The sequence below is a fragment of the Mauremys reevesii genome, linkage group 12 (genome assembly GCF_016161935.1).
Source record: "Mauremys reevesii isolate NIE-2019 linkage group 12, ASM1616193v1, whole genome shotgun sequence".
Lineage (NCBI taxonomy): Eukaryota > Metazoa > Chordata > Testudines > Geoemydidae > Mauremys > Mauremys reevesii.
In genome coordinates, this window is record NC_052634.1 from 13,537,948 (window position 1) to 13,561,987 (window position 24,040).

The 24,040-nt window shown below is 42.1% G+C and overlaps 1 protein-coding gene across 1 annotated transcript in view; it reads left to right on the forward strand.

Annotated features, from left to right (window-relative positions):
* Positions 1 to 24,040, forward strand: part of LOC120375913 (rho GTPase-activating protein 32-like) — a 206,995-nt gene that overhangs the window by 169,839 nt on the left and 13,116 nt on the right. Inside the window, exon 2 of the mRNA XM_039496934.1 lies at positions 8,536 to 8,644. Within this exon, the coding sequence (XP_039352868.1) occupies positions 8,537 to 8,644 (108 nt within the window). The 5' untranslated portion in view covers position 8,536. The remainder of the gene's footprint in view (positions 1 to 8,535; positions 8,645 to 24,040) is intronic.

Here is a 24,040-nt window from a genome sequence, read left to right on the forward strand (position 1 = left end):
CCACTGCTATTTTAGCCCTGGATCCCTGCTCTGCCAGTTTACCTTCATCCTAATCTGCAGCACCTGTGCTATTCTGTTTTAGGCCTCTCTTTAACGGCGACTGTCAACTGTGCCAAATTACATACTAGAGTTATTGTGTGGATGGACATCTCCAATGAGCAAGGGAGAGCAATCAGAAGGAAGTGGAAAATATGTTTCCAGCAAGCAGTGCAAACAAATTCCTTAACACACCATGCTTCTTAGCACTCTGTTCAAGAATATACTATCTATGCCTACTATACTGTCCACTTCAACAATGCCAGTTCCAATTCCTATTGGGTAGCATTTGTACTGGCATCAATTTGTACTGGCAGAGACTTTATTAAAGGAGAATTCCTTGGGTAGTAATAAGATCTCAAGAAACATCATTGTCAGTAGAGTTGTAAATCCACTTGGATCATAAATTCCCCAGTGCTGGGGGCCGTGCTTTCTCATTAGGCCGAGAAGTCCCAGGCACAACAATGGTGCTCTATAAATACTAAATACAATAATAAATCAGTTATCAGCAATCCTCACCCCCTAGATTGAGGTCAGAGAGAAAAGTCACCGGAGGGGAAAACAGCATGGATGGCTGAAATGCCTAATGTCTCCTTGGGGGAGCATAACCCAAAGTTCAGGCATGGCATTTAATTAAAAAAAAAATATAGCCACCAAAGAATGAGTATCTGTCAAACAGACAATTAACTGTCTGATGTGAGGAGCCTAACTTTCCAAATGCATAATACTTCTATGCTAGCACAGAGCTTCCAAACCATCAAACACCTAGGAGTCAATTTGTCATCTCCCTGGGAAAGGAGTGCCATCAATCTGAATGTTGTCAGCATGCAGTAGTCCATGACCACGATTATGATACGTCTCAGCCCACATGTGTGACAAAGACCAGAGTGTGGCTATTCTGTTAGGAGACTTAAAATGCTGTGGGATTTCTACTGCTAGTTTAAATGACTCTGTAACCCCAGTTTCATGAATCTTTGTTTCCAATATAAATAATTTTCAACAACAGGAGTGAAAGGACACCTTATTTGTGCGCAATGTAGGTAGTGCCTAGGACCCCCTCAAAATGGGGGGCATTTAAGATGCATGATGTTTTGCCACCCAATGGAAGTAGTGTTTGCAGTATTTCCTGTAGGAAATAAAAGGAATACTGCAAAATCTGATGCAGTTTCTGTCTTGCCTATCTGTTTGTTAGAGCATGATATGTAAGTGCTTATTGGCTTGTAAAATTCTAAGAGTTAGATCCTCGGTGGGTGTAAATTGGCAAAGTTTCGTTGAAATCAGTGGAACTAAGCTGATTTTTACTGGCTGAGGATCTGGCCTCAAGTATTAAATAAATAAGGCCTTGTCTACACTACAGAGTTTTGTCTACACTCAAAAAGCGCTATTATAAAAATTGGTATTACATGTTCACACTCACTCTGTCAGCAGAGCACGTCCACACTTGGGGCACTAGCATCAACAGCGTGAGCAGTGCACTGTGAGTACTTATCCCACAGGCCAGCTTGACACCTTCTGCTGCTAGGTCTTGTGGGATGGTGGAGCGGATCATGGCGCATCTTGGGACCAGGCTCAATGTCCCGTGATGCATTGGTTTCTGTCCCAGCATTCCACGGGCTTCCAGCTTTCCTTTGCGGCATTTTTCAGTGACCCTTCTTTGCTGCGCACCTCAGCATCTTTGTGAGAAGGGATGGAGCCCACACTGCTCTCCTATGCTCTAACTGTCATGAAGACATCGCGGATGGCTGTGCAGTTAATCACAACGTTCCTGACTGAAGAAGACTTCCAATTGCCTGACATGCGGTGTGATATGGATAGGAGAAACTTTAGGTTGCTTTTGGCATTCACAGAGCAACTGCAGAGGGTGGACCATCACTTTTGGGCTCTGGAAACAAGCACTGAATGGTGGGATCATATCGTCATGCAAGGGTGGGATGACGAGCAGTGGCTATAGAACTTTTGGCTACGGAAAGCCACCTTCCTGGAACTATGTGCGGCGCTCGCCCCAGCACTGCGGTGCAAGGACACCAGAATGAGAGCTGCTCTATCAGTAGACAAATGTGTGGCAATCGCTGTGTGGAAGCTGGTGACTACAGACTGCTACCGGTTGGTCGTGAATCAATTTCAACTTGGGAAGTTGACAGTTAGGGCTACATTAATGCAAGTGTGCAGGGCAATTTATCGCATCCTGCTACGAAGGACTGTGATTTTGGGAAATGTGCGAGAAATAGTGGATGGCTTTGCAAAAATGGGTTTCCCTAACTGTGGAGGGGCTATAGATGACACACACATTCCAATTTTGGCACCAGACCACTTTGCGGTGGAGTACATCAATAGGAAGGGGTACTTCTCCATGGTGTTGCAGGCTGTTATGCATCACTATGAGTGTTTTACTGACATCAACACAGGGTGGTCCGGGAAGGTACACGACACACACATCTTCAGGAACATTAGTCTGTATAGAAATCTACAAGAGGGGACTTTCTTTCCAGATCAGAAGATTACAGTGGGGGATATTGAAATGCCCATAGTGAACCTGGGAGTTCCGGTGTACCCCTTACAGTTGTGGCTCAAGAACTCTTGTATGGGAAACCTGGAAAGCAGTAAGGAGAGGTTCAACAACAGGTTGAGTAGGTGCTGGATGACAGTGGAATGTGCCTTTGGCAGACTAAAGGCACGCTGGTGATGCCTTTATGGCAGGTTAGACCTCAATGAGGATAATATTCCCATGGTCATGCTGTACATTGCATAATCTTTGTGAAGCTAAGGGTGAAAGGTTTACTCGGGGTGGAGTGTTGAGGTAGACTGCTTGGCTGCTGATTTTGAGCAGTCAGATAGTAGGGCTAACAGATGACCCCCTGGCCACACAATAGCAGATCTTAAGGTGGCCATCCTGCAGCAAAAAAAACTTCAGGATCAGACTTCAAAGAGAAACTGCTGAGCTTCAGTTCATCTGCAAATTTGATACCATCAGCTCAGGATTAAACAAAGACTGTGAATGGCTTGCCAACTACAGAACCAGTTTCTCCTCCCTTGGTTTTCACACCTCAACTGCTAGAACAGGGCCTCATCCTCCCTGATTGATCTAACCTCGTTATCTCTAGCTTGCTTCTTGCTTGCATGTGTATATATATATATACCTGCCCCTGGAAATTTTCACTACTTGCATCCGACGAAGTGGGTATTCACTCAAGAAAGCTCATGCTCCAAAACGTCTGTTAGTCTATAAGGTGCCACAGGATTCTTTGCTGCTTTTACAGATCCAGACTAACACGGCTACCCCTCTGAGACTTGTCCGTAAACAATCACACTCCAAACTGATGACATAGTTACATTGGTAGAAAAATTGTGTCTAGACCAGGCCTTAGAGTAACGGAGTGACAAGACTCTCACCAGTACTATTTCAGTTCATGTTTTGACCCAGGCAGCATCTGTAGGGGAGCCCAAGACATTCAGATGTAATCATGAAAAGGAGAATACTTAAACAGAAAACTTGGTCAATGTAAAGAAGATCCCATGACGATAGCATGTTGCTGCGTAGATGTGTGTGCTGCAATAGCATCAAACCCTTGGTCATGCAGCATAGTAAGTGAACCCTGCCAGCAGAATATTGCAGCTGTTAAATAGGAGTGTTTAATTCCTCATTGGGAGAAATAGAAATGCAGTACTTGACAGGATAAGCAAATTAGATTTGAGGATCCCGAAAAGGGCATCACAATGTTTTCCTGATACTGGTGTTAACGTGACATGAAATGTATCCAGCTGTAATTTGAAATTGATAAACTCACGCTACCAGAAATCTTGAAGGTTACCAGAAATAGGTGCAAATGCAAGCTGTGAATTTAGAAAAAGGTCCTGTAAATATTTGTTCCAGTACATTTGATTCTCAATTTACAATGAAGAAGGGTTCATTCATCTGAAGAGAGATTTCTTAATGGCCTCCTACACAGACAGAACTTTTTTTTATTAATGTAATGGTGCCAGATTGCATTTGAAGGGCATTCAGAGATACTAAAGAGACTAAGAAATGCCATTTTAAATAGAAAAGGTGTTTGTTTTCATTATGGGTAAATGCCATTTTATGTTTTGATGCTTTTGAGGCACCTGTGAGACTATGAGGGAAACTTTTTGTTTTGCATTTAATATCTACAATATGTCTTTGTTAAATATTTTATGTAAAATAACACTGAGACTTAATTTGTTCCCCCCGTGTGTAAGAAATCTGTGGAAGGGAACAAGCTAAACAATCTTCCTGTTCACATTTCTGATGTGTGGCAGGTAAGACGTGCAGATTGTGCTAGGTATTCTTAGGTTATGTCTAAACTACAGCCTTTGACCTCACACTTGGTAAAGCAACACCCATTCTTTCGTGTATTTATACCTGCTCCTGTATTTTTCACTTCATGCATCTGATGAAGTGGGTTCTAGCCCATGAAAGCTTATGCCCAAATAAATTTGTTAGTCTCTAAGGTGCCACAAGGACCCCTCGTTGTTTTTGCTGATACAGACTAACACGGCTACCATGCTGAAAACTGTATGGGGCACAAGTCTCCTCCCATTAGAGTCAATGTCAGAACTCCCAGTGACTTGACTGAGGTCAGGAGCAAGCATGCAGCTTATACAGTGTACGTATATTTTATTATCCACCATCTGTAAATCCACTTCCCCATTTTATAGTCTTTGTATGAACTTACTGTAAATTAATTCCACACATTGCACAAAAACTAATCATCTTGTCAGGACTATATTTTTGGTCACTGAAATCAGGAAACCAGAGGGCTGAGCCTCCTGCCAGCTCCTAAATGACACAAGGTGCGTACTGTCATGCCAACAGGAATGTTTTTCTCTCTGTTCACCTGGAACTATCCCGTCATAAATCCTTGCCAAACAAACAGCCAGACCTACAGTGATGTGCCCTGGGTTCACTCTTTGCTCGTGGAGTGTATGCAGTAATTAAAGGGTGGGGTAAGTGATCTCACTACCGCTTGAGGTCTTGAGCAACCAGTGATAACTCATACTGATGGGTCCGTTGACTAATTCCGCTTCCAAGGTTCAGTGACTTGCTACTATAACAAAGTAGGTTGGTGGGTTTGGAGGGAAATCACTAGTTAAGCTCTCCTAAATGCTGTGTGTGTGCTAGTTACAGTGGGAGAATATATTCAGTTTTTGTAGACTGGCTCTTTGGTCAAAGTTCCCCACTGATTCCTGTGTGTCTTTATATACCCAATTTGGTTCCTTCACTAGCCTGAGAAATTCCCTAATATCTGTGATTTTTTTCGAGGTAAAATTGCTATTTACTGACTGCCTGCAGACTTCATTAAAACGCTTGTGCAAAATGCGCAAAACCTGCCATGCTTAGTCACTGGAGGGAACTTGTCCTTGGTCTCATATTGCAGGTGAAATCTCAGGCATGCGAAAAAACAAAACACAAAAAAAGAAAACCCAACTTTTTTTTGGCTGGAGCATGATAGTACTAAGAAACCAGCTGTCTGATAAGAAATCAAAGGTGGGAATTGCCATCAGGTCTGCGGAATAGCGTAATAAACACATTTGTAATCTGAAGTGATCATAAAGATGTAAATTCATACTGTACTTACAAATGGCCATTCAGTATTTTGCTTGTTTTTAATGGTGTAAGATGACAAAATGCAGTTGTGAAGCTAAGTATTAAATTACACAAAAACTGTCTACAAACAGGACCACCCTATTGCTAGAGGTGTTAGTCATGCACTCTTTACCTCGTGTGTACAGTATGCAGTCCACTAGTATGATGTGTGAAGTGTGCCGCAAAACCCATGTGCAAGCTTTGGAATGTTTAATGTTTAATAGATCTAGATCTGAGGTCAGTGTTTCATTAGCTATCTCTTCTGGCTTCTTCCCTGGCTCCATGTCTGGCAGTTGTGGTTATGGAACAGTTTATGGGGCTTTGTGTATGGTAGCTAGGTGGCTTCTGAGATGTTTTGTCCTCCAGGATACCTTTTTATATGGTCTCACTTCTGAAGCAAGGAATTTCCGCCCTCATGAACTTGGGTCCGGGGGTGTGAGAAGGACAAGGGAAGAGAGGATGAGATCCAACAGATATTCGCTAAGATGCCCATCCAAAGCCTAGACGCACAATACAGCTAACCTTTAAGTCTTACTGCTGCTCCAGCTGTAGTGTAGCTGGGTTGTTGGCAACTCTGATAAAAGAAACCAAGGTTTATATTGCATAACTGGTACATGGTGTGTAGCAAGAGGGCAAATAATTGAGCTTTATTCCATGTTTGATAGGCTGTGGAAGCCAGCACTAGCTTAAGGCATTGGTATCCTTGTGTGGTGCATAAAGCACAAGTTAAATGGACATTTCATGCATGTGGCAACCCAGTTGTTCTGTACTCTGCATCTGCTCTTACCATCATCCATTGTAAAATAAACACGTTTGCCACCCTGCTTTTATATGCATTCGATGAACCTCTTAGAATTTGTCAGCCCTGTTTTCCATTTCCCTGTACCTCCATTATCTTGCAATGTACACCAGATACAAAATGCCACCAAATCAGAATGGGAATGATTTACACACTCTTTGCTCCGGATGTAAATAGCTACATAAGGTGCAGGACAATGGAATACACCTTTACCCCGATATAACGCTGTCCTCGGGAGCCAAAAAATCTTACCGTGTTATAGGTGAAACCGCGTTATATTGAACTTGCTTTGGTCCGCCGGAGTGGCCAGATCTCCTCCCCCCCGCCCCCGAGCACTGCTGTACTGCGTTATATTCGAATTCGTGTTATATCGGGTTGCGTTATATCGGGTTAGAGGTGTATGTCCATGTGCATGGCACAGTGCTGTGTATTTATGCAAAGCTCCTGTACAATGGATTTCCTTTGTTAGATGAATCAAAAACTGGTTTGCCCAAGTGTTGGAGCCATAGGAGCTATAGAATTAGATTATAAAAGTAGATTGCAGTTATTGAATCTGGCTATTGATATCATACGCTTATTTGACTATTTTTATCTTTTTAATGGAATTGTAACTAAAATGTTTTACTTATTTGCATTCTCTGCTTAAATGATCTGCATTGCAAAATCACTATTTATGGAGTGCTTCACGTTTTCAACTATATACATATATATGCCTTTTATAGTTTAAGTTTTTACTGTAGGAAGCTAGCAATTAAGATTGGTGATCTGTTCAGGAAAAAAGGTGGAACATCACTAGCAAATCTTTCTTGATGCTTGCTTAGCAACATTTTAAAGAATTGCAAAGTGCATAGCAATGCTATGTAAAGACTTTAAATATATTTATTCCTTCAGTCAAACTAGATGATTCATCGTAGCTAACATTTGGCTCACCTTTCCTTACTTTGGGTTCATGTATATGCAGTGCTGATTAATGAAATGGTTAGCCTAAATAAATAAATATATGGCAGCCTATTAATAAAGATTAGCTTTGAATTGTGCATGTTGCTAATGAAGCTGGGATGGATCACACTAGACTCAGCAGGATTTAGTGCTTTAGATCTTTGCCGCTGTCCCCTGCAAAGTATCATTTATATGGCCTGCTTAACTCAGTTCATAACAATAGCGATGCCTTAAAAGTGAACTGAGAAGCTTTTGTAAATATTTTTTTTAAAGAAGATTTGAGCTCGCAGCCAAGTCCATAATGGTCTCTGTGTTGGAATACAAATAAACCGTGTAAGGTGTTTGAAAATGAGATCCTCCTTATCTGCAGAAATTTTTGGCCTGAGAGAGTTAGGTGCTGAGCACGTGTCAAATACTATTGAAATGAGTGAGAGTCAAGGGCACTTCGCACCACACAGGGTAAGGACAAACACTGCAACAACTGATGACCCAGACCTTGTGCTGTGTGTCCAGAGCCAGATTTGAACTGATTTGTTCTCCACTTTTTAATAAATGTGTAGAAGCAATTAAAAAACTCTTGAAACAAGGTGGATTTACAGCAGATGACATTAACAAGGTAGTTAATGCGGTGGTTCTGCTCAAATCCCAAAGCTACAACAGCTGATTAAAGACCTCCCAGCTGTGGAGTTGCTGAATTCTATCAGTCTTGATATACTGACCTTGCTGGCATGCTGCAAGGGCCATCTTTCCCCCCCTCAAGCATCTGGGGGAAAAGTGGGGCAGGAGATGGTAATAGACGTGATTATTGACAGATATTGTTATTCATGTGGTTCATTTTGGTTGTCTGGCCAGTCTGTTGAATTCACTGAATCTGCTGAATGTGTTAGAAAATTTTAATTTGTTGTCTGATTTTTTAAAAAAAAGTTTTTTCAAATGTCCGGTGATTAGGATGAAGGCTTAAAAATAATCAAAATAAATCAATAATTTAAAGTTGGTTTGGGAATGCAAATTTCCAAACTAGATTATGTTCTTGAGCTGCTGGTATTCTCAGGAAAGAACACAAAAACCCACGAATATCAGATAACTAAAACCCTTTGCATTTTGATGTGTGAGAGTATTTCATACATAAGTAAACAAGCATGTCTGTCTTTCTCTCTAGAATGATGAAGTCCTCTGTACATACAGAAGAGGATGACTTTGTTCCAGAGCTTCAGAGAAGCATTCATCCCCGAGAGAGGCCGGATTGGGAAGAGACTCTCAGTGCTATGGTAAAGCATTGTTATGTTTTATATATGCCTTGCTTTCTGTCTTGATCAGTGTTACAATGAGCTGCCCATTGGTTCTTTTATAATTATAGATTTTGACGTTATGTTCTTCTATTTCAAATCATTATGCTGATTACACAGGAGTCTGAAGAATAGTGGGATGTATTCCTTCCGCTTGCAATTCACTGATGGGAGAGAAACACACGCATGGAGGTTCTGTCCTATTAATACATGCCCCTAAGCAGGCCTAATAATCAATTAAATGGTCCATAATGTCACAATGATTTTCAATCTGCATTAACCTCTTTTTCAGCAACTATCTCCAGTATGAGGGGAACATCTAGTAAAAACATGCTCTTTAAAGCCCACAGTGTTATACAGAGAAAATTAGCAATATGTTGGCTGTGTCTACATAAATGAAACATTGGCTTGAAAACTAAACCCCCACAGTGAGCAGAAAAGTAACCAGCTAGTGCATGTTTCCATGGTCAGTGAAGCCAATGGAAAGCGAGCACTGAATCGGGCCATTAGAGAATTGTGGCCTGATTTTTTTTTCTTCAAATGAGCTGAGCACCTTGAGCTCAGGTTGACTCTAGTGGAAGCTGGGGTTGCTCAGCTTTGGAAATCAGGCTGTTACTCTATTAGCGCTTCAGTGGGCTTCCTTACTTGGTGGCCTTGTTAAGTGATTTTACATCACAACACCATGGCCTGACTTCTGTTAGCGTAGGACTAGCTGGAGCTTGTAGTGTGTGTTCATTTTATAAATTCTAATCTGAACCAAATTGCCTTATTACCCAACTAGTCTGGTGGAAAAATTCTATTCCAATGACTGAGATATTGATTCTCTGTGTGTGGGATGGGTTTTTAATCCCATGCTTTAGAAGAGCAGGGTACAACACCCTTCCAAGTAAACACCTGGTAGTAAAACATTCACCATCTTCATTTGTGATCAGTAAATATTTTGCGCTTTTGTTGTGTCCCCTTTGGATTTGCAGGGCTCATTTTGCATGAGTGTCAAGATGGGACTCTTTACCAACAATGGCAAAGATAGGCGGGTCAATATTTTAAAAGTAAGCATCATGCCCCAATCATTTTCTTACCTTTTGGTCAGATGATTCTGACTCAACCATGTCACTTATGTAGCTTCCTGATGCCTGAATTGGCTTTTCTGGAGGCGTCGGTGCTTTTTGTCTGGAACCGATAGGAGATGCTATTGCTGGCAGGATAAATATTCTTTGTCTTCTAATTTTTCTCTTCTCTTCGCATGGTGTCTGACCTCATTCTCTCTCCTTTCCCTCCCTCTGCATGCTTCTCCCCTCTCAGCACACTTCAAGCATTAGTTGATAGCAGCAGTTCTGACATCTAATAAGCTCTACCAGCAGTACTTATCTAATGCTATTAGAGCTTCTAGTTGTCTCTGCTGAGAGAGCATGCCATGCTGTCTAGGGGCTGGGGGGAATTTGCATTATTGCAGAGGGAGTCTGTATCTAAATCCCACACTTTGAAATGAAGAGTGGGCTTAGAAGTGTATTAACTCCTCCCCCGCCACACTGGGCTGGGTGTCCTTGGCTTTTCCAGTGTTTCAGTGACCAGGACATTCAAACAATGACCTTTCAGGATATTTCTCCATGTAAGGAATCGTAATGTACTGACAGGGAGGAGTGAATACTTTGATTGGTAACACTGCATTGGAAACATGGTTTCAGTTACTTCTGTGGAGGTCTTGCAGATATATCCATTATATGTTCCAGGCAACAACCCAACGAAGGTCAGAACTCTAAATCCAGTGGGCTCTTCTTTAGAACTAGAACCTTTCGTCACTTGAAAAGATTTCTTGAGGTTTTCTTGGTCTGTCTTTGTGGCAAGGTAAAGTCATCAGACTCCCGACAGAAGATCTGAGTAACAGTGGAATTGTCCCATCCATAAGTTATAACCCTGTCACATATGCAGCAGTATTTATACCACAACACCTTTCCAAATGACCTTTAAAGCAAGGACATTGGATACCCTGGATTCATTCTGTGCCCGACAGTGAGAAAGCATGCTTTTCAACATCACTTAGTTTCACAGAGCCAACAAGCTTCGTTGAGACTCAGTTCAGGTGAAACACAGGGCTGCTTATGAAGCCATATAAGAATCAGACAGACAGAATAATCAAGCAGGGCATTTTGAATTCAAAATCATATTTGCTAGAAGAATTGGAAGAAGGTATACCTACATGGATCACTAAAGCATGAAAGGTGATTTGATATCTGGTGGTGGTAAATTTTTGTGTTGACTGTTCTTTTATATATCGTTCAGAAAATGTGCAGATAGCAAGTGTATGTAGAAAAAGAGTTACCATCTACCTCATAGTGGGGTTGTATCTTCATTTTACAGACAAAGAAAGAGAGCACCATGCACACTTAATATGATATTTTGTTCCAAAGTTTATTTTCAAGCAAAAACAAAAATGTTTTGGGTTCAACAGTGTTTGTGCCCCCTATTGTTTTCCTGTATCGTTTTGTCTGTTTGTGACTCTTTACCTCTCACCCATACCTGTCTCCAATCATTCCCTTCTGGATTGTTCTTCCTCTGTATGTCTCTCTTTCTGGTCTGTACCTCATACTGCTTCTTCACTGTAACTTAGCAGGAAGCTGTATAGGTACACCTTTGATACTGCATGCATGAGAACAAGGTCTGCTCCTAATCCATCTTGTTCAGCAAGCAGTGCATGCTTGTGTCCTTAGTTAGCACCATGCTTCTGAGTGCTTCCTGAGACCTTAGAGCTTGGTAGTCTTGCGTATATCACAGGTTGGACGACCCATTGCCTGTAACCTCTAGATGTGTCTCAGGACTGCAGATCTCCATTCATCATGGGTGGGTCTTCACTTGCGATGCATAGGTGTTTGGCCTACAAAGCCTTTACTCCTGCTGAATGAATCACAAGCCAGAAAACACACACGTATGCACATGCACGCGCACACACAATTTGAATTTCAGAATCCTAGAAAAACACACTGCCATTGCTTCAGTTATTTTTACAAGTAAATTGAGCAAATTTATTCTCTAAATCATTGATGGGTGATAAATGCAACCTCATGCTGACACTTTTAGTTACTTTTCAGAGTATATCCACCTTTAGGTATTTGTAAAGTGCTTTGTGATGTAGAACGTGCTATAGAAGCTTTAAATATGCATGTATTTATTTGGGCTAAATTCATGGTTGTCGAATTCTGTTGATTTCAGTTGAGTTTCAACCAGAGATTACGTTGACCCATTGCCATTACTGTGTTCAATCTGTGCCTTTGGTACTGTAGCATACTTGTCGTCTTGAATGTTTATGATATTCCTGGGGTGCCATAACAGGGTGACTTCTGGAGGATGGCAAGCAGCACATTTTCAGAGGCTTTTGCTTGAGGCCAAATTATCTGTATGGTAAGATTAATAATGCCAAAGAGTTGTATAATGTTCCATTTATTGAGATGGAAAGGTTGTTTTTTCATGGGGGAGAGGGGGTTTGGGCAGAAAATCTCCACGTGTAGGAAGCAAAGCAAGCCTACTGGCATACTTTTGTGACTTTTTTTTTCTTCCTGCCACTGATTTACAGTGGACTAAAAGATTCACTTTTTCGAGCTTGATACCCTGTTATTTGCACCATGGTTGTTGTCTTGGCTTCACTTTTACTCATGGATATTCCTTACAGCTTGACTGTCTAGTAATTTGTGTTTAGGTAGCATCTATGCATTTTGAATGTTGGGGTGATTTTTTCCTCAGCATGCAGTGGGTGTTCTGACCTCTTGATACATGTTGCAAAGGCTTGAAGACTAGGCACATTTAATTTTAATATGGAACAGACAAAGCCGGTCTTTTATGTCACCTCTCTGTGCCTTAGTTTCCCCACTTATAAAACGGGGATAATGATACTGACTTCCTTTGCAAAGCACTTCGCCTTAGGCAGTTAATTTTTATTTGCTAGGTGAGTAAAATATCATTAGGATTTTGTTTTTCATGATCCTCATCCTGTGACAGGATTGTTGAGAAGATTTTTGCACCTGAGCTGGTAAACTTTCATTACCATTTTGCAAGGCTGCATTAACGTCTAGCATCCAGATGATAATATTACTCTTGCGTTCTTGGAAGCCATGCTCTACAAAACCCGTTTATTTCCCCATCCAGTAGTTTGCATTTTGCCTAAATTTGCAGTGCACTCAAGTACCCATATGGTCTGGAAATAGAAACCAGCAGGGATTATTTGCCCTGAGGTGGCCTTATGATAAGCAGGAGAGGTTGATTTTCATGAACCAATAGCACTAGACTTTATGACTGGCTATTTTTCTTCCTGCTTAGAATGTACCATTACTCACCACCTGACAATTCCCTCACTGCCAGCTCAATGAATCTGATTGAGGTGATCACATCCTCTCTTTGTCTAGCAACTGAATCCTTCCAGCTCAGAGTGCATTACCTACTCATTAGACCATAATGGCTGGCCATCATATTGGAGCAGTCTTTAGCATGGAGCTTTTAGCCTTACCATATAATGTAGAAATTCTGGATGTTTGTATGAAAGTTCAGACACTAATTCCTTTTTGGGACAGGTGAATTTTCCCTAGATTCGTGACAGCATCTCTCATCTAATTTATATGCTTGATGTTGCAATAGTTTGGTCATTCTTAATACACCTGGGATTCCTACCTATGCTAGATCTGTTAACATAAATATTGAGTGCATATTAACTTGCATCTTTCACATGCTGTTCTCAGCTGCCTTGATAAGACACCAGCCTGATTCTGATCTCACATAACTTTGATAACTTCAGTGGAATTACACGATTTACTTCAGGTGTGCAATAAAATATAAAAATCAGGCCCCTACTCACCATTCAGATTACATTATGATCTTTACTATATAAAATTAGACATCTGAGCTGGAATGAAAATCCTATCAGGCCCTTTACTGAAGCAGTGATTAGAAACCTGTGAAATCTGTCAAGTGGCTGTCTTAATACTTCCACAAGCGTCAGCTATTAGGGAGAGTATATGTCATAGCATCTGAGGCCAGATTGTTTGACATGCTGAGGCAGCTCTTCAAAGGTGCTGGACACCCCCATCTCCTAGTCAAAGCAGGTTATAAGATCAGGCGGTCTCCATGGGTCCCAGCCAGTGCCCACTGAAGTCAATATACGTGCTCTTTGTTGAGTTAAATAGGCCTTGTGTTCCAGTTGCCCTAGTGAGGATGGGAAGGAGGGAGCAGGACAGAAGAGAAAGTGAGGCCTGCTAACAAAAACCTACGGCAGCAGTCCAGGTCCTTCAGCTCATAGCAAAGCTCCTGCAAAGAGCAGTTTTAATATGACACAGAAACAAAAAGAGCGTGGAAAGAGCTTAGGGCACCAAAACCCTGAAATTTTCACCTGCTGCTGTAGCTTTTGTAGGACATGGCTGGTCCAACAGTCAGTCCCCAGACTAGAGGATTCCTTCTGGGTGAGAGAATACAACCACCATTGCAGACTGCAAATATATGAGTCTGCTGTTCCATGTTTTTAACTTTGTTTTTTGTTTTTTAACACAGGAAAGGTTTAGGATGAATGTACATTAGTAAAGAGAGTAATGTATAAAAGATGCATGTTACGTCACAACTGTATTAATGCGAACTGAATTTTAGTGCGTGTTCCTCAGTTTTGCATAGTGCAAAGTTATTTTTCCCCATTTTAAGCTGTGTTTGATTCATTCAGACTTTCTGAAAGAACTATCTTTTTCCTACTAATAAAGATGTCAGTGCCCATTTCCTGGTGTTTGCTGGGAAGTTTCACTTGAAATCATTGTTTTGTATTTCAATGGCATTTCCTCCAGCTATAGCAATGGTCATAGAAACATTTTTATATGGTTTGACTTTATCTCTCTGAAAGGCCTATTTGTCACTAATGGGTCCCCAGCCGTCAGTGCCATGCAGTGAGCCACGTCAGTCTTGTTTGGCATGATGGCTGAACTGGCATGACAAATTTTGTTGCACTGTGGGTGATGGTGAGCGTTCATATCATAGGTCAGCATCCAGTTGTGTTTTTCTCAGTGTGTGGAAGCGACAGATGACAGATTATCTGTACGTCCAATATCTGTTAGTGGAATACTCCCATGAAATGCTCTTCGTCCAACGTTATCCAATGTGGGTGAACTCCCTGGGTGGCCATGTGACGTTGGAGTCCTCATTGTCTCTTCCCCAACCCAAACATGAGTTATTTCTTGCTAGGAGTGAAAACACAGAAGAACAGATTTTCTAAGCATTAAAACTGAGGCTTTTCTTAGAGTCTTCACAAAAATCCAGCATATGATTATGGCTACTCCCCAAAACTAAAACCAAATCTTGTTTTAGTGGGTAAGCTGCAGATTTGTACTTTTTTAAATAAAATCCACATTTGAGAAAACAAAATGGGTTAAATTCATCCCTCTGTTACCTGTCTGTAACATCATTCATTTCAGCAGGGTTGCACAGAGTGTCAAGAATAGCAGCATTTGATTCACTAAGATTATAGAATGTGTTTGTGTTAGGTTTTAGAAAAGGCGATTGCTTCCTGGATATGGTGGAGGCAGACTGACCTGTTTTAAAAAGAAAAGTGTCGTAAAGCCTAATTTCTCAAAATTAAAAATAAATAAAAATAAAAAAGTTGCCTTTGTACTTAAACACCTCCCTCCAACCTTTGCAAACATTGCAACATTGGGCATGAAAATCAAAACATGAAACTGATGAAAAGCCCAACTTTTTTTTTCTTCATTTTACAAGGTGAGTGAAATTAAAAATTATTCTAGTTTTATACAGAGACTAAAAGCACAGTGGGGTCTTTAGACAAAGGTGCAGATAAGCCCTTGCGCTGAACCTACCATCTAAGGAACTAATTCTGTAAACTCTTATGTACATGAATAAATTTACTCACATCAGTAGTCCTATTGACTTCTATGGGACTGTTCATGTGCTTAGTTATACATGGGCTTAAGTGCTTTGGATTGGGGCCTAACTAGGCAATGGAGGGGATCCAACAGCTGGCGAATGATTGAGTAGTGAAATTTATCTTGTATGTTGTTAATTCACTGTTCCTTCTATCAGTAGATCTATGTTTTAATCCATTCTGTTTCCCAGTTTATAACTTCTTTGAGGCATTATCTAGGTGTTGGAATTCTTTTTGTTTTATTTTCTATTTAAGAATTGTGTTTGTGAGGAGAGATATGTCGGGAATCGTTTTTAAAAACAAGTATAAACGGGAACCATAAAAAGTGAAGAGTTTATATAAAATTATTTGTAGCAGCCTGGGAACACGATCCTGTTCCCATTAAAGTCAATAGAAGCTTGACACTTGACGTCAGGGCTTGAGGTAATAAAACAGGTGAAGACTTTTTTTTAAAATATATATCCTGTTTAACCTGTGCTCCATCTGAGAATGGTGAATTTCCAGAAAATGTTGATTCTGACTCTTTTCTTGTTCTAGTGCAGTGGTTCTCAAACTGGGGCTCGGGACCCCTCGGGGTCACGAGGTTATTACATCGGGGGTTGCGAGCTGTCAGCCTCCACCCCAAACCCCGCTTTGTCTCCAGCATTTATAATGTATCAAAAAGTGTCTTTCGTTCTAGTGTCTTTTGTATGTACAGTTCTCTGAGATCAGGAATAACTATCATTTTCTAATGATGAATCTGAACGATTAGCCATTTGAATCGAAATATTAATTAGCAAGTAGTTGTGAGTTCAGGCCACTGATGCTACAGGAAATGATTAAAAATCCTATAGAAATAGCCTGTAAATTCTGTAGGGATTGTCTGCCTAATGTCACCAAGAACACCCCCCAGGCTCTCCCCTGCACTGATTCTTGAGTAAACACCTTCCCCTGACAAACACTCCAGATGCCCCCCATTTCCTCTACTTCTTATCCCTGCAGGAGAGCTTCAAGATCACATACCTTGCAGGAAAGGAAGGAGCATACAGATGTCAATTGTGGGAAGGTGGAGAAAGAGAGTGACTTCAGGCTAGGCAGCCAATAATCTTGTCACAATGTGTGTCCTGCAGCTAAAAGCTCAGGAAAATTTGGGTCGAAAATGTTGGGCCTCCAGGGTGAAATTCAGAAATGGCACTGAATGCTTTCAGCTGCTCGCAGGACGTTTCTAGGGGCCCGAGTCACAAGTCCTTAGCCTCAGGAAATGGATGTGGTTGAAGTTTTTGTTGTCGTGTTTTTCCAGAGGTGGAGTTGGCTCAATTAGAAAATTAAAAGTTAACATTACTAATTACATCAGTGGGTTGGGTTTCATTGTTCCCTTGAGCACACCACGTAGGCTCCATATAGGGGAACAGGAGTCCACCTGTCTGGAACAACTTGCATGATCGGAGCCTCAAGCATTTTCTCTTAAAACCATTACGATCCTTAATGCATTCACCATGGATTCACTCCCTAGAACCTGGCCTCCTGGACTGCCAGAGATTCAAGTGTCTGTAACAAATAGCGTTTGAGAAGGATGAAGATGAAAATTTGGCTCTAACATTTCCCACTTTATTGCACTGCCAGGTGTGATGCAACCTGGGACAGACATAGGAGGCAACTGAAGCTGAAGTGTGAAGTCTTTGATTTGTATTCATGATGTAATTTCAATCTGATGATCACCTGAATAAATTGTAGACCGGTAGAAGCAGTTTCAGTTACTCATATTTACTCTGCTTGGTGTATAAATTCCCTTTTCCAACATTCCTCCCCAATTTCATCTTAATGGTAGAAGTATATAGAGAGAGGGGTTAATGTTTTCAGGGTGTTTGATTTAGATGTCCTGAACTGTAGATTTCTGTCATCTGTTTAGACGGTGCCATTTACCATATGTTGTATCTTTCAGGTAATATTAAGCCTGGGATTTCCCCCTTTGCTCTTTCTTTTTTTAGAAAACATGTCTTATGAAGAAAGGTTGAAAGAATTGGGCATGTTTAGTCAAGAAAAGTGATGACTGAGGGGAGACCTGGTATGTCTTCAAATATGCTAAAAAGGACAGTGATGGATTGCTCTCCAAGTCCACTGAGGGTAGGACAAGAAGTAATCAGCTTCCTTTGAAGCAAGGGACATTTGGGTTTGATATTAAGAAAAATGCTCTACCTATAGGGATAGTTAAGTACTGGATCAGATTACCATGGGAGGTTTTGGAATCCCTACCACTGGAAGGTTTTAAGAACAGGTCAGACAAACACCTATCAGGGATGGTCTTCTAGGTTTACTTGGGTGGTGGGGCAGGGGGGTGGACTATATGACCTCTTGGGGTTGCTTCCAACCCTGCGTTTCTATGATTCTTTCACTGCATTCCTATCAGCCATTCGGTTTGCTGACTCCTCCAATAGCTGGTTCCTTATTTTATGCATGAGAAGCTCATACTTTCATAAATTAAGATTTATTTTTGGTTAGTATCCGCAGAGGTCACAAACGACAGGTTTTGCTGTTTCTTAATTTAGCCCATGGATAATGGAGGTGCTAATGGATGGCTGTTCTTTGGGAGACGTACTGATTTTTTTTATTTTTTATTTTTTTTCCACCCACTGCTTCCCAGGGATAAATAGCTGGCACAGATATATACAAGACTGGGTCATTGTAAGCAAATTATGCATTCTGCCCAGGTAAGCAAATGCTGACCCTAGCAGCAATACCAAGGGCTTGGAAGGTGCTGTCAAAATGGGTCTGCAGTGCTCACCCATTAGTGCGTCGGACTGTGCTGTTTGCGTTTGTGCATGCATTCTTTTCTCTTGGAATAATTCACGTATTTCTTTACACTACGATGACCACAATAGTTTTTTTTCCCCCTTCCCTTCCAGAAAGTAATAATAAGCACTTACAAAGTGATTTGTTTTCAAAGCGCTGGACTATTACATAATAAATAACTAAGGGTCTCTGTAGGTGTTTGTAGATTGCGAAGAGGTGGTGGCTTGAGATGCTGTGAACACCAAAAAGAGCAGGAACTGTCTATTTTTAAGGCACCTAACACCTTAAATATAAGTTAATTTGGAGCACCCCAGATACCTGCACCATCTTTCACTGGAAATTGTTTCCTCTCTCTTTCAAAATACAGTAGAATCAAAGAGTTATGAACATAAGAGTTACAAACTGACCAGTCAACCACACACCTCATTTGGAACCTGAAATATGCAATCAGGCAGCAGCAAAAAACCCAAACAAACAAAAAAACAAACCCTACTAATACAGTACAGTACTGTGTTAAACGTAACGTACTAATAAAAAGGGAAAGCAGCATTTTTCTTCTGCATAGTAAAGTTTCAAAGCTGTTTTAAGTCAATGTTCAGTAGCAAACTTTTGCAAAAACAAGCATAATGTTTTGTTCAGAGATACGAACATTTTAGGATTGCGAACAACCTCCATTCTGGAGGTGTTCATAACTCTGAGGTTCTACTATAGATCTCAAAAAGCAGTCGTCAGTCTTCATGTTTGAATAGAAAGGTAAATGTTTTGGGTTGCAGGTTTGGCTGGTTTGCAGCCTTTTGTGGTCACTCCACAATGAGTTTGAATTCCTGCAGGGTAAATATAAGAGCCCAGCTGAATGAGACCTAGCAATAGGGTGACCAGGTGTCTGGTTTTCGACCGGAAAACCCCGTCAAAAAAGGGACCCTAGTGGCTCTGGTCAGCATCGCCGACCAGCTCTTAAAAGTCCAGTCAGCGTTGCTGCAGTGCTCAGGCAGGTTAGTCCCTACCTGTCCTGGCTGGCACCACACTGTGCCCTGGAAGTGGCCATCAGGTCCAGCTCCTAGGCAGGGGGGCCACGAGGCTGTGTGCGCTGCCCGAGCACTGGCTCCACACTCCCATTGGCTGGGAGCTGGGGGGCCGTGGGGAGTGCCTGCAGGCGAGCACAGCATGCGCAGAGCTGCCTGCCGCACCTCCGTCTAGGAGCTGGACCTGATGGCTGCTTCTGAGGCGCAGCACAGTCCTCAGTGCCAGGACAGGCAGGAAGCCTCTCTTAGCCCCCCGCTGCACTGCTGACCGGGAGCTGCCAGAGGTAACCCCGTGCCCCAACCCCCTGCCCCAACCTTGAGCACCCAAACCCAGAGCCCCCTCCTGCACTGCAAATACCCCATCCCCACCCCAGAGCCCGCACCCCGAGCCGGAGCCCTCACCCCATCCTGCACCCCAATCCCCAGCCCCAACCTAGAGCCCCCTTCTGCACCCATAACCCCTCATTTCTGGCCCCACGCCAGAGCCTGCACCCCCAGTTAGAGCCCTCACCCACTCCCATACCCCAACACCCTGCCTCAGCCCAGTGAAAATGAGTGAGGGTGGGGGAGAGTGAGCCACTGAGGGAGGCGGAATGTAGTGAGCGGGGGTCAGGGCCTTGGGGAAGCGAGTGGGACCTCAGAGAAGGGGCGGGGCTATCGGGTTTGGCTTTGTGGGATTAGAAAGTTGGCAACCCTACGAGGATGAAAGAGTTTCTATGTGTTGGATTATGTCCGTGGGGATGTTGTTGTTTGTTTTGGCTGAGTGTTTAGAACATTAGCACAATTTGTTAGTATCATCAGACGAAAATTTTTGAAAGCAGATGATGTAAGTAAACTCTGAGAGCCTTGTTCTCAAAATAAAGATAACACATTTCTTAGTGGATATTTCACATGCAGGTTGAGGTTAGGGTCTCTGTAGTGCTATCCAGGGGGCTAGCCACTAAAAGGGGATCACTCTGGCGCTTTTGTCCAATAAGACTTTCATCTAGACTAGAGAAAGCACATGTGTATGTAATGTACTGGTGCGGTGGGGTATACAAACTCAACACTGGCCAGGAAAAGGGGTAAGGAACAACTGTGAGTTCAATCAGCCTCCTCTAGCTTCATTTGCAATAGGTGTCAGCAGGGTAAAAATTCTCACAGAGAATTTTCTGGAGCTTCCCACATCTCCCCTTCCCCCCCCCATGTATAAAAACTCCAGGGCCCATCAGGGTTGCGAGGGTGTACTTGGGGCTACAGGCTTCAGCTGCAGGGCTGGGAGGGGGAGCTCGGGCCTTCTGCTTGAGGCAGAGTGATGGGGTAATTGAGCTAGGGCAGGGCTTCTCAAACTGGGGGTCGGGACCCCTCAGGGGGTCACGAGGTTATTACATGGGGGGTCACAAGCTGTCAACCTCCACCCCAAATCCCACTTTGCCTCCAGCATTTATAATGGTGTTAAATATACAAAAAAGTGTTTTTAATTTATAAGAGGGGTCGCACTCAGAGGCTTGCTATGTGAAAGGGGTCACCAGTAAAAAAAAGTTTGAGACCCACTGGTCTAGGGGCTTCTGCCCTGTGAGGAGGCAGGACTCTGGGCTTCAGCTGCACGGTGGGGGGGTCTTGGGGCTTTAGTACCGCAGGGGGTGTGTGTGTGCTGCCCCACAGGTTTGAAAATATGTACTTTCCCTTCTCTGTGCTTTTGAAAAGGCTTTATTTCTCTGTGCATAGTACTTTGCTTAGTTTTAAGAACAGTCCATGAAATAAAAATGACTTTCACCCAGCATGGAGCATCCCTGGGAGTCTCTGATAATTGGGACAATCACTTAATTGGCACATTGGCTTCCACTGGAGTTTGCCAATTAAAAGGATTCAATTATACCAGAATGGAAACTGTATCTTGGGTAGTAGGCATTAATTTATGACAATCGTTTCATTTTAATTTGCAGAGCTGGAGAACTAATATTGTTTGTTCTTTATACACGCTGAAAAGAGAGCAAACCCATCTTGCAGTGCAATTTGTCACCAAGAGGAAAACTTACCAGTCGTCCAGGATTCCCTTGCATCCTTAGTATGTTGCGGTACGTAGGGTAGTGAAGAGTTCAGGATTTACCCTACGCATCATATTGTTTGAATGCACTCAGACTTTTCCAACATGTGTACCCAGAGGAGCTGCCTGCCTTCACACATCCTCTCAGATTGTTTTCAAAAGCCCAAAGCTCAGCAATTAATAAGGAATTTCCATTCAACATGGAAGTAGTTTCAGCTCAGTGCTAATGTGGACACGAGGACGAACGGATATAAACTGTCAGTCAGGAAATTCAGGCTTGAAATTAGACGAAGGTTTCTAACCATCAGGGGAGTGCAATACTGGAACAGCCTACCGAGGGAAACAGTGGGGGCGAAGGACCTCCATGACTTTAAGATTAAGCTAGATAAGTTTATGGAGGGGATGGTATGATAGGATAACGGGCTTAGTCAATAGGTCAATTAAGTGCCACACTGGTAAATAGTACAATGGGTCAATGGTATGATATAACCTTTTCCAGAGGGTTTGGCTGGAGAGTCTTGCCCGCATGCTCGGGGTTCAGCTGACCGCCATATTTGGGGTCGGGAAGGAATTTTCCTCCAGGGAAGATTGGCAATGGCCCTGGAGGTTTTTCGCCTTCCTCCGAAGCATGGGGCAGGGGTCGCTTGCTAAGGAGTGGGTGGATCGGCTTATGTGGCCTGCATCTTGCAGGAGGTCAGACTAGATGATCATAATGGTCCCTTCTGATCTTGAATTCTATGATTCTATGATTCTAACTTAAGTTTTGTCCTGCTGACACTGGCAGGATCGTTGTTAAGAAGAAGAATTTGACTTGGAGATGGCTGTGAATGTGAAATGCTTTGAAAGGGAGGGTGTAAAGGAAGGCTTCTGTGATTAGGGAAGGTACCCCCTTTAAAGGTAACAATGTCTATTAAAGTTCTGCCAGAAATGTTTTTCTTTGTCAGATGTTTTCTCTTTCTCATCTGTCTTATTGCTAATGTGCTGGTCACCTATCTTTTGTCATTTATGTGGATCTTTGCACCTAGAAATAAGCAAAGCTGGGTGGCCATTCAAGGTCTTTTGCCCTCATGGACATGTGCTACGTAAGCCCATGGTGCACCAGTGTCTGTCTTGGAATGAACAACCGTGCACTGCAGTAAATGCAGTCTCTTGCAATGTTAGATAGTTGGGGTCATGTGTTTGCATAACAGCACCGGCAACTCTTCCCTTTTAGTTTTAAAGAGGCAAATAAACAAACAAATGATGGTACTGCGCTGAAATTTTGAATGCACTCTTATAATTCAAAGCTAAGGTTGCCACGACACCGATAATCCTCTGCCACAGTGTGTACAAAGGCATAAAAGTGTTTTAATGTGCATTATGCAAAATGTGCCTATGCATATGGTACTGTACATATACTGCTCTACTAAACGGCATGCATAATTTCCATATTAACTAATTTGGCAAGGAAGGCCCAGTTATGAGTAGTGTGGGAACTGAGGCTCCGAATTTCATGATGTTTGTGTATGCAGTGTAGTTGTAGCCATGTCAGTCCAGAGTATTAGAGAGACAAGATGGGTGACATATCTTTTATTGGACCAACTCTCACCAACAGAAGTTGGTCCAGTAAAAGATACTGCTTCAACCACCTTGTCTTTATGATGTTTGTGTGTTAGAATCTTTGCATTAAAATACAGATCCTTTCATAGGTCTCTGTTGTATATTGAGCATCTTATGGTTGCTCTCTGTGTCTCAGCCCAGTTTCTTACGGGTGACAACAACCTGAGTTGGGACACATCTGTCATGATTCAAGGTGCAAAGGATGGGATTAACATTGGAGAATGAACTATCCTCTCACCTTTGGAGATGGTCCCTCTTTAGGCACCTTGTAATGCTGCAGTGTGGGAAATGCTGCAATTGTCTAACAAGCTGTGCTTCCTTGCTAGGTAAACTCTAGATTTCTAGGGCTGTCAATCAGTTTTCACCAGCACTAGATTGCTTAGAAGAAAAAGAAATCTATGTGGGAGTTGAAGAAATTGGCTTCTTTATAAGGAACCTTTTTAAAAATCAACGTCCTTTGACAAATCATGAAAAGATGATGTTTAACTTTCTCTTATTTATTTTCCAAACCTAGGGATGGATCTTAATTGCAATTCAACTGTGGTGGGGAAGTTCAGTATTTTGTAATGGCTTCAAGCTTGAATATTCTATTTAGCACTTGAAATACATCCAGAGAGTGCAGAAAGAGGCAGAGAGCAGTTTCTGAATCACTGTTAATACATTTGCAGCATTTACAAAAAAAAAAAATCAATAAACCACTCTTAGTAGGAAGAATTCATTCTCTGGCATGATTCAACAACGGTCAATTGTAAAACAATTAATTAGCCACTGAAAGTTATGGAGATCTTTAATTGGAACTATTGTCCAATACATTCAGTTTAACACTCCCTTACTAGGTTTTTGCCAGTTGTGGTGGTGGTGTAATTTTGCATAGTGGTACATATTGTAAAGTGGGCAAGCTATCTTGGTAGATGTTTGTACAGATAATGTAGTTGTGGAGGATTTTGAGCACAATCCCGGGGATAACTTTCATGTAATAGCCTTAATTTCTTTGTGTTGGTCATAGAGTTTTAGTAACAAAGTTGGCGTGGACCGTGCTGCCAGGCTTTTCCATTCATCAGAGT